This window comes from Mastomys coucha, unplaced genomic scaffold, assembly GCF_008632895.1.
Source record: "Mastomys coucha isolate ucsf_1 unplaced genomic scaffold, UCSF_Mcou_1 pScaffold18, whole genome shotgun sequence".
Lineage (NCBI taxonomy): Eukaryota > Metazoa > Chordata > Mammalia > Rodentia > Muridae > Mastomys > Mastomys coucha.
Window position 1 is genome coordinate 108,185,847 of NW_022196900.1, and position 11,649 is coordinate 108,197,495.

Below are 11,649 nucleotides of genomic sequence, written 5' to 3' on the forward strand. Positions count from 1 at the left end.
AGGGGAAAGGAAGGGGAGGAAGAGAAGGGGGAGAGGAGGAAGGGGAGGAAGAGAAGGGGGAGAGGAGGAAGGGGAGGGGAAGGGAAGGGAGGGGAGAGAGTGTTTAACTGGAAGGTAAAGGCAAAGCCGCCTTTCTTTGCAGATGATAAGATCATGTACAAAGAAACCATAAAGAATCTACAAAACACTACTGAAATGGAAACCAGATCTAACGAGGTTGCGGATACAAGGCCAATTCACAAACCCATAATTTCATTTTACACACTAGCATTAAATAATTAGAAAGAACTGAAAGCTGGATGTGGTGGCACGCCCCTGTAATCCTAGGGAGGTGGCTGTACGGTGATCATGAGGCCAGCGTGAGGACCTGACTTCTCATCCCCAACACCATGTAGCCAGAGAACCTATGACTTGGACTGTAATTGGGTATGCAGAGACAGGAGACTCCAGGGGCTTACTAGCCAGTCAGCCTAACTAGAAAACAAAGCACACAAAACCAGCGAGCTCCAGGTTCAGTGAGAGACCCTGGCTCAGAACATTAGATGCCCTCCACATGCACTCATCCAAGTATGCACATGGACATGAACGAATATAGGTGTGTACACGTGCATGCATGAATATCAGCATGCCACACCACATGTGAAGAAGAGATGAAGACAATACTGTTTCCAAGATTAATACAATTACAGCACAGTGCTTAAGAAAGCTTTCTGCTCCTCCTGAGGACCTGAGCAGTTGGCAGCTCACAACCACCTCTAACTCCAATTCCAGGGGATCCGACACCCTCTCCTGGCCTCTATGGGCACCTGCACACAAATGCACATATAGACACATACACACACACACACGTCTGGGCAAGGCAGTACACCTTTAATCCCAGTACTTAGGAGACAGAGGCAAGCAGCTGGCTTCTGTGAGTTAGAGGATAGAATGGCCTACAAGACAGCCACAGCTACACAGTGAGACCCTATTTGTTGGCATTTAGTCTAGACTCTGTCCCATAATTACCTGGCAACAGCCAGGTATGCCTGACTCACTATAAAAGGGGCTGCTTGTCCCCTCCTCTCCTTCTTGTTCCTCTTGCTCTCCTGCCCTTACTCCCTTAAACTCCTCTCCCCCTCTCCCCATTCCCCTCCCTCCTCTCTCTCCACAAGATCTTGGCCAGCCTTGCCTCCTCTCCTCTCCCCTTCTCTCCTCCCTCCCTCTCCCACTCTCTCTCCCCCCCTCCCTTTCTCTCCCCCCTTCCCCCCTTTCTCTATCTCTACTACCCTCTCAACTCCCCTCCCCATGTCCTGAATAAACTCTATAGCTGGTCCCTCAGGAGGAAGGGATGCCGCAGCATGAGCCCGCAAAACACACCTCCTTTCCCCCACACCTGACTGCACATTCACCAAACATATTCCTTCTTTCCTTATCTTTTTTTTATAAAACATAACATTGTCTCAAAGAGAGAGAGAGAGAGAAAGAGAGAGAGAGAGAGCAACAGCTGAGACCTTTGTTGTTCTTGCAGAGAGACATCCCTAGCACCCAAATGGCGGATCTAAGGCCCTCTTCTGACCTCCAAGGGCACCAGGTACAAGTGATTAACAGACACACTTGCAGAAGAAACATTTATACACATAAAATAAGGGCTGGAGCCAGGCGGTGATGGCACACGCCTTTAATCCCAGCACTTGGGAGGCAGAGGCAGGCGGATTTCTGAGTTCGAGGCCAGCCTGGTCTACAGAGTGAGTTCCAGGACAGCCAAGGCTACACAGAGAAACCCTGTCTTGAAAAACCAAAAAAAGATGGCTCAGCGGTTAAGAACACCGATTGCTCTTCCAGAGGAGAGGTCCTGAGTTCAAATCCCAGCAACCACATGGTGGCTCACAACCATCTATAATGAGATCTGATGCCCTTTTCTGGTGTGTCTGCAGACAGCAACAGTGTACATAAAATAAAAAAGAAATCTTTTAGCCAGGCGGTGGTGGCACACACCTTTAATCCCAGCACTTGGAAGGCAGAGGCAGGCGAATTTCTAAGTTCGAAGCCAGCCTAGTCTACAGAGTGAGTTCCAGGACAGCCAGGGCTACACAGAGAAACCCTGTCTCAAAAAACCAAAAAAAGAAAGAAAAACTAAAATAAATAAATAAATAATAAATAAATAAAATATTTTAAAAAATAAAATAAAATAAATCTAAAGCTCACTTAATAAAAGGAAAACATCTTAAAATTTTAAAAACATAGCTACAGGGATTAAAATGGTATGTTATTTATAAGAGGAGGCTTATAGATACACAGAATAGAGTCTAGAAACTGACCTCTGTGCATACTTAAAACTATTGGATTTTCAACAATGTTAGTCCTGGCTTAAGAGAGAGGGGGCAATCTTATCACCAAATGAAACTGAATCAAGAATACCTACAGGGCACCAAAAGGAATCCTAACACAATTAACAGGTAAAATAGAGGCTCCCTGTTAGTCATCGCAGGTATGTAACAAAAGCCTGGAGCAACCCTACCACACAATCACTGGACAGTTAAAGTCTAAGCAACAACCAAAACTCTCAGATACTGTGGGGAGGAAAGACAGCCAACACAGCATTGTAAAGAAAACACACTGACCACACAACTTAGCAAGTCCACTAATGTGATTTTACCAAAACCATAAAAATGACCTTGCACACTCTACATGAATACTCATAGCCTTAAACTGGAATGAGGACTGTGGGGAACACGTCCTTCAATGACCACCATGATTCCTACCAGCCAGGATGTGTGCCCTTTGTATTCCCTCCCCTCCGGGGTGGGTGGAGTCTATGGCTTGCTCCTCCCTACGGGGTGGGTGGAGTCTATGACTTGCTCCTCCCTACGGGGTGGGTGGAGTCTATGACTTGTTCCTCCCTACAGGTGGGTGGAGTCTATGACTTGCTCCTCCCTACGGGTGGGTGGAGTCTATGACTTGCTCCTCCCTATGGGATGGGTGGAGGTTATGGCTTGCTCCTCCCTACGGGATGGGTGGAGTCTATGACTTGCTTCTGCCTGGAGTGTGCCAAAGAAGACAGGTTGCACAAAATTACCTTAATGCAGACAAGACTATGATGTCTATCTAAGGGCCAAACCTTCAGTGCTAGCACCTAAAGGCAGACTCAGGTAGAACTCTGGGAGTTCAAGCAAGCCTGATCTACATGGCAAGTTCCAGAACAACCAGGGCTACATAATAGAGAGACCTTTCTAACCAACCAAGCAACAAATGGAATGAAATTTATGTTGTTTTTCGCCTGCAAAATTTACGGTAATACCGTTATGGAGCAACAGAGAACGAGCACAATGAGCACAATCCAAATGCTCAACTAGTGTACATGTCAGCTGAGGTGCTCTACTCCTTAGTAATAAAGGTATGGGGGCTGGAGAGCAAGCTCAAAGGTTAAGAGCACATCTCGCTCTTACAGAGGACCCAAATTTTGTTCCCAGCACCTAGGCAAGCGGCTCACACCCGACTATTCTAGCTCCTAGTGAATCTGAAGCCCTAGACTACACATGTACTCACACATGCCCCCGAATTTTTAATTATTTTTTTTAAAAACAGAATTTAAAATCTAAAACTTGAGAGGCAGAGGCAGGAGGATCTCTGTGAGTTCAAGGCCAGTCTGGTCTACACAAATAAGTTCCAGGACAGCCAGGAATATGTACACAGACTTTATCTCAAAAAATAAGATTTAAAAAACAAACAAACAGGGCTGGAGAGATGGCTCAGTGGGTAAGAGCACTGACTGCTCTTCCGAAGGTCCTGAGTTCAAATCCCAACAACCACATGGTGGCTCACAACCACCCGTAATGAGATCGGATGCCCCCTTCTGGTCTGAAGACGGTTGCAGTAAATTACTCCAGAGTGAGCAGGGCTGTAGCAAGTGGGCCGGCAGAGGTCCTGAGATCAACAGCAACCACATACATGATAGCTCACGGCCATCTGTACAGCTACAGTGTACTCATACACATAAAATAAATAAAAATAAATCTTTAACAAACAAACAAACACAGGCAGTGGTGGTACACGCCTTTAATCCCAGCACTTGGGAGGCAGAGGCAGGTGAATTTCTGAGTTTGAGGCCAGCCTGGTCTACAGAGTGAGTTCCAGGACAGCCAAGGCTACACAGAGAAACCCTGTCTCAAAAACAAACAAACAAACAAACAAAAACCTAATTAGGTAGGTGGTCACACAAATCTCTAATCCCAGAACTCAAAAGGCAGAGGCAAGTAGATCTCAAACTCATTGAGGACAGCCTGATCTACAGAATGAGTTCCAGGACAGCCAGGGCTACACAAATCCTGTCTCACTAAAAACCAAAACCAAAACAACAACAGAACAAAAATAACCCTAACGAATGGAAATGGAATCCCAGTGAGTAAGGCGCTTGTTCTCAGTCCCTAATTCAATCCCAGGGACCCGTGTGGTGGGAGAGCGCACCAACTCCCACACTTCATCCTCTGATCGCTCCGTGTGCAGTGGCACATGTACACAAGCACACACCGCATACAACTAAATGTATGTCTTTTTAAAGTAATGAATTACAGGTAAAGAGTCTGGGAATTTTCGCAAATACCATATAGCCAGAAAATGCCTAAAAGAATAGTTGACAGGGGCTGGAGAGATGGCTCAGTGGTTAAGGGCACTGAGTGTTCTTCCAGAGGTCCTGAGTTCAATTCCCACAACCACATGGTGGCTCACAGCCATCTGTAATGGGATCTGACAGCCCTCTTCTGGTATGTCTGAAGACAGCATACAGGGAACTCACATACATAAAATAAATCTTAAAAAAAAAAAAAAAGAATAGGTTATAAACTGACTCATGAGAAATTACAGGAAAGACTAATATTCCTCATAGATAGCGGCCAGCAGCAGAGCCTCACCGGGAAGAAGCTGAACGCTGAGGGGTATGCAAATGTTTTCACCTTGATCCTGGCGGTGGTGACATGGACACACAGCAATTTCTCAAAACTCATTAAAGTAACCACACCACACTATTAAAATTCTGCAGTAAAGTTTAAGGAACAAAGGACTTTGTCCTACAGTAAACTACTGAACCTAAAGTATCTCTTGCAAGGTAACAAAGAAAGCTGCTCACTTAGAAAATTACCTTACATAAAGATATGGAAGTCACCACCTTAACCAAGCAACTGAACTTAGCCTGTGCCGTGTGACTGCAGATATAAGTCACTGAGAACACACCGTTACCCAGATGATATTCTCACAACAAAGAGTTAACTTCATCTAAACATGGGAAACCAAATCTAAAGGGATCTGGAGAGATGGCTCTGTGGTGACAAGCACTGGTTGCTCTTCAGGGTTCAACTCCTGGCACTAGCAGGCAGCTCGTATTTGTCTGCAACTCCAGTTCCAAGGGATCCAACACCCTCACACAGACATACATGTAGGCAAACCAATGCATATAAAATACAAATAAATAAATAAATAAGGAAAACAAATCTGAAAAATGAAGGCAGAAAACACGCTATAGACACTACCTCCCATCGATGGCCTCCAAGCCCGATGTGCAAGAGTTCGATCTGGAGTCCGGATGGTTGACCTCTGTCAGTGCTAGGGACAGAACCCAGAGCCTGCACATTCTGAGTAAATGCTATGCCACCTACCATTGGCTTTTTTTTTTTTTAAAGCAGTCTCCCTAGGTAGCTCAGACTTAAGGTTTTAAATTTGTGGAGTTGTTACATTTATTTATTTATCTGTGTGTGCAGGGGGAGGGTAGGTGTCAAAGAACAACTAGCAAGAATTGGTTCTCTCCTTTCATCAAGTGGGTTCCAGGATCTTCAAGCTTGGTGGCAAGCATCAGGCTGACTTAGAACTCAACATCCTCCTGCCTCGGGATATGAAGCAGGAGGATATGAAAAATGGAATTCTAACAACTGTCTTTTTTTATTCAAGACAGAGCTCTTCCAGCATAAACACTGGCACTTGTCATGAGCATTTGTGGCATCTTTTGAAATTTCAAGAGAAATTGCATCAAAATAATGAAGAAAACAACTTCACTAGAGTAGTAGTCAACATAAAAAACACAAACAAACAAACAAAAAAACCCACACAGCAAATGCTGTGTTGGGACTTAAGGAAAGCTTTACATCCATCTAAGAGTTCGCAGGTCCCGAATTTATTAACTGAAAACAATGTGCAACACCATGTGTCAGGTAATGTGAGTACTTTTAGATAAAGTAACCCACTTAGTCCTCAGAGCACCCCCACAAGGTAGGCACTGGTCTTTTCCTACTTTATAGATTCAGATATAGATTAAAAAGTTAAGTAAACTAGCCAGATCTCAACGTTGAACATACACCAAGAACACCCATACACATAGACTGACTAAACATACACATAAAAAAAATAAAGAGCAACTGAAGAATACACACCTCATTGACCTCTGGCCTGTTACTGAGATAGACAGCATGACCTCTGACACGCATACACACACGAGTGCACACTCGCACATGCACGCAGACACACACACACGCGCGCGCACACGCGCGTGCACACGCGCGCGCGCACACACACATGCACGCACAAGCACATATATACACACATACACACATGCACATACACACACACGCACGCACATGCACTCATATACACACACGCACATGCACACATACACACATGCACACACATGCACATATATACACACACATGCACATGCACACATACACACATGCACGCACACACATATACACACATACACACATGCACATGCACATACACACGCACACACATACACACATGCACGCGCACGCACATATATACACACACGCACATGCACACATACACACATGCACGCACACGCACGCACACGCACACATGCACGCACACGCACATATATACACACATACACACATGCACATACACACACACGCACATGCATGCACGCATGCTTGCACATGGCAGAGAGGTAGACTTTAGCGCCTCACTCTGTCTCTGGGGAAAGAGGGTTCTTCACTTATCACTAGGAACCAGAGATGGCACCATGAACTTTCTAAGAGACACAAAATACTGGTCCAGCCCCGTAGGTCTATAAAGCAGGCAGCCAGGCTTAGGGGATTATCCATCAGCCTTCAGTAGCACTCTGCTCAAATGAAGAAATGTCAGGCAAATGCAGGGAGCACTAGTTCTCTGGAGATGCAGACTCCTAGTGGGCTAGAGCGGTGGGGTGGTCAGTGATTAGGACAGCACAGGAGCTCAGTTCCCAGCACCCACGTCTGCAGCTCACAGTGCCTGTCACTCCAGCTCCAGAAGCAACACTCTGAAGGTACCTGCACTCGTGTGTGCACACCGACACATAGGCACACACGTGCACGTGATAAAATAAGTAGTGAATCTAAAAAAGTAAAGAAAAATGGTCTTACTATATGTGCTAGAAGAAGAAAGAAAACACTTGCCGGGCAGTGGTGGCACACACCTTTAATCCCAGCACTTGGGAGGCAGAGGAAGGTGGATTTCTGAGTTTGAGGCCAGCCTGGTCTACAGACTGAGTTCCAGGACAGCCAGAACTGCACAGAGAAACCCTGTCTCGAAAAACAAAAAAAAAGAAAGAAAGAAAGAAAGAAAGAAAACACTTGCTGAATGGACTGATAACCTGACACTGATCCCAGAACCCACATCAAGGTGGAAGGAGAGAACCAACTCCATGTCCTTTGACCTCCACACAAACATGGTGGAATGCTCATGCCTGCACCTACACACACACACTCACACATACACAAATCTGAATTTGAAGAAAAACCATAGTAAGTAGATTTATGGTGACTGAAGAGATGGATCAGGAGGTAAGTCCTGCATAAACACGAGAACCCGACTTCAACCCCTAGAACTGACATAACACATGCCTGTAATCCCAGCACTGGAAATGCAGAGACAGGAGGACTGCTGGGCCTCACTGGCCAGCCGGTCTAACCAAATCCATGAACTCCAAGTTTAGTGAGAGAAGCTGCCTCACAAACTAAGAGCTCTTCCAAGGACACAGGCTTGCTTCCCAGCCTCCACATGGGGCTTCACCAGGTCTGTAACTCTTGATTCTGGAAGCGTGTGTGTGTGTGTGTGTGTGTGTGTGTGTGTGTGTGTGTGTGTGTTAAGAAGCTCTCTTCAGCACCTGAACAGACAGACATACACACAGACAGAACATCTATACATATAAAATTAATTTAAAAAAAAAAAAGGGCTGGAGAGATGGCAAAGTGGTTAAGAGCCCTACTGCTCTTCTGAAGGTCCTGAGTTCAAATCCCAGCAACCACATGGTGGTTCACGACCATCCGTAACGAGATCTAATGCCCTCTTCTGGAGTGTCTGAAGACAGCTACAATGTACTTACATATAATAAATAAATCTTTAAAAAAAAAAAAAAAACAACTGAAGAACACACCTTATTGACCTCTGGCCTGTTTCTAAGATAGATAGCTTAACCTCAGGGAGATACAGAAACACACAGAGACACACGGAGACACACGGAGACACATGGAGACACACGGAGACACACGGAGACACACAGAGACACACAGAGACACACAGACACACAGAGATACACAGAGACACATGGAGACACACACACACACTCAAAAAACAGTAATTGTTGGGCATACTGGTGAAAGTTTTTAATCTCAGCATTCAAGAGACAGAGCCAGGTAAAGCTTGAGACCAACCTGGTCTACACAGTGAGTTTCAAGACAGCTAAGGGCTACATAGTAAGACTGTGTCTCAAAAAAAAAAACAAAAAAAAAAACCTAATGTATTAGTTATTAATTAATTAAAAGATTTTTTTAATTAAAATTGAGGCTGGGAATCTAGCTCAGTTGGTAGAATGCCTGCCTAGTGTACACAAGGTCCTAGGTCAATCCTATCATCATGGATGGGGTGGCAGCACATGTCTGAAGTCTCACCACTGGTGAGGTAGAGACAGGAGGATCAGAAGTTCAAGGTCATCCTTGGCTATGTAAAGCTCAAGGCTATGAGCTGCTTCACAAAAAATAAACAAGTAACACTTAAGTGCACTTAAACCTAGAACAGTGGTACTGGTCTGTAATCTCAGCACCCAGGAGGCTGAGGCAGAAGATCCCAGATTTAAACGTGGGTTTAAATATGCCTGGGCTACACGGTGAGATATTATACATTCATATATATATATATATATATGTACATATATATGTGTATGTACATGTATATATATGTATATATATGTACACATATATAAAGATTTATTCTTATTTATATGAGTACAGTGTCGCTGTCTTCAGACACACATCAGAAGAGTGCATAAGATCCCATTATAGACGGTTGAGCCACCATGTGTTTGCAGGGAACTGAACTCAGGACCTCTGGGAGAGCAGCCAGTGCCAGTACTCTTAACTGATGAGCCATCTTTCCAGCCCCATTCATACATATTTTTAAGTGTGTATTTGTAGTTTATTGTTAGATAGTGACAGGACATGACTACTTTTTCCTCGGGCTGCCAGCACATTCTGATGCAATGTCATCTCTATCAGCTCTGGAAAGGAGGGCAAAGGAGAAACAGGCTGAAACCACACAAGTGGTGGCCAAACCCTGAAAGACCTTGGACCTCCAGAAACTGTGGACAGAGTTCAATCCCACCCTAAAGAGGTTAGGAAAAATCCAGACACTGAGGCAAGCTGCAGTTTAGCAAACTAGGTGGAAGGTGAGTCTTTCAGATACTGCAGTGCTCAGAATCATTCCTAATTGTTCCCGATGCCGTATAGCACACACACCCTCCCGAATCACTCACACCACTAACAGAGGCTGGTCTAACTGTCCAGCTCCTTTAAGTGTGAGCCCCCTAATTGACTTATCATGAGCAGAAAGGCAGTGAGACTGTAAGTAGGTAGTCCTCTGCCTACCGCAAGTAAGTGAAATATCGGAGTGGTTTAAAACTCTTAAAGGTGCTTCAAGAATTTGACGGATGAATGATGAGCTTCCCAGGCTAAAAATATTGTTCCTCCTAGGTCTAGCCTAATTAAATTTAAACATAAGATAGCCAACTAGCAGAGACACTTCAGTGTGAGCTGAAATCAAGGCCGACTTAGGGAATGTTCCAAAACCTGGCTGCCCACTTCCGCACTTTACTAAGAGAAGAGAGATTTAAGATAATCAGCAAAGAGAAGGCTGAGCAGGTAAAGGCGCCTGAGGGCCTGAGCTCCCTCTCTGAGATCCACATGGTGGACGGAGAACCGTTTCCTGCAAAGTTGTCCTCTGCCTTCCACCAGCACCATGCTTCAAACATGTACACAAAAATAAACAAAAATCAAGAGTAAACATAACTTGTCCTCTGCATGACAGCACACTGGTAGTAAAACCCTCTCCTCATCCCACTCCGCCTTTGGATTAGGAACCCCTTCAGAGGCCATAACATCAAAGCCCAAGCATCAACAGTGGCCCTCACTGTCCCATAAGCGAAGCCGGATTTGGTTAAATCTGCAGGTGAAGAACTCGGAGGGAAGTCCTTGGCTAAGAAAACCAAACCCAGACAAGCGAGGGTTGGATCCTCAGGTAAAGGTTCGGTGGCGACTGTTATTTAAAGTACGTCTCATCCCTACTAAGGCACTGAGAGGGAAGGAGTCCTCAGAGCGCCGCCCCAACTTGAAAAAGAAAGAAAGCCCCAAGCGAATGGAGACCAAGATGCTGGCACTGTAGGGGCTGAGGCCGTGGGAGCGGGAGTCGTCGGGCCCTTCCCTACAGGGGACAGCCGGGTACCAACGAGCCTTCTCCAGCTCTCCTCCAGCAGGCCCCGACATCTGTGTGCTGAGGACCTAACTGGAGCCCGCCACCCTTCCTGACCGAGTCCAGCGGTCTCCGAGGGGCCGCCGGGCGGAAAGCGGGGACTTGAGACCCGGTCGAGACCCCCAACCCCGGAAGGTGGTGAGAGAGGGGTCACCGGGGGAGGAGCCGGGCGGGGAGGACCCGGAGAGGGGCGGGGCCCAGAGAAGCAACGAAGTCGGGGGTCCTCAGCTTCAAGGAGTCAGGGTCGCGGCCCCACTGCCAGCCGCGCGCCGAGCGCCGCTCCAGCCGCGACCCCCGACAGTCGCGACGGGGCAGTCCCACTCCCCTCACCTGGTTCGGCTGCTCTGCCTGCTCCGAGGACGCCATCTTTCTCAGGCCCGACTAATCGACCGCCGCTGGCCCAAGTTTCTCCCAAGAGCACTCGCTCTAGTTCTCCAGACAAGACCAAAGTAGAAGGACCTAAGCCTGTCGATGGGGGCGGGCTCCGGGCAGAAAGGGTTGAGCCTGGTGTCCCGTTTACCTTGCAGTTTACAGGAAAACCCATAGTCCAAATTCTTTTTTTTTTTTATAGAATATCTTTTGTTGTTGTTGTTGTTTTACATTGTTAATATATAAACGCTGAGGTTTAGTCACATCCACTCCTAACTTGCTGCCCCCACTCTCCCCACATCACCCACCAAGTTCACCTTCTTTTTAAAATAAATTTACATATTTGTATATTTAGAGTTGTTTGTTTGTTTGTGTTTTCTAGACAAGAATTCACATAGTTCAAAGTAGCCTAAAACTTTCTATGTAGCCCGACATGAACTTCTGATCCTCCTGGCTCCACCTCACAGGCATGCGCCACACACGCATTTTTATTGTTAAAGTCTTTTTCGTTTTTGT

The 11,649-nt window shown here is 46.0% G+C and overlaps 1 protein-coding gene across 1 annotated transcript in view; it reads right to left on the reverse strand.

The window, feature by feature from the left end:
• Nucleotides 1–11,173, reverse strand: part of Pex14 (peroxisomal biogenesis factor 14) — a 143,516-nt gene extending 132,343 nt beyond the window's left edge. Inside the window, exon 1 of the mRNA XM_031379478.1 lies at nucleotides 11,095–11,173. Coding sequence (XP_031235338.1) covers nucleotides 11,095–11,130 — 36 coding nt within the window. The 5' untranslated portion in view covers nucleotides 11,131–11,173. The remainder of the gene's footprint in view (nucleotides 1–11,094) is intronic.
• Nucleotides 11,174–11,649: the final 476 nt, after the last annotated feature.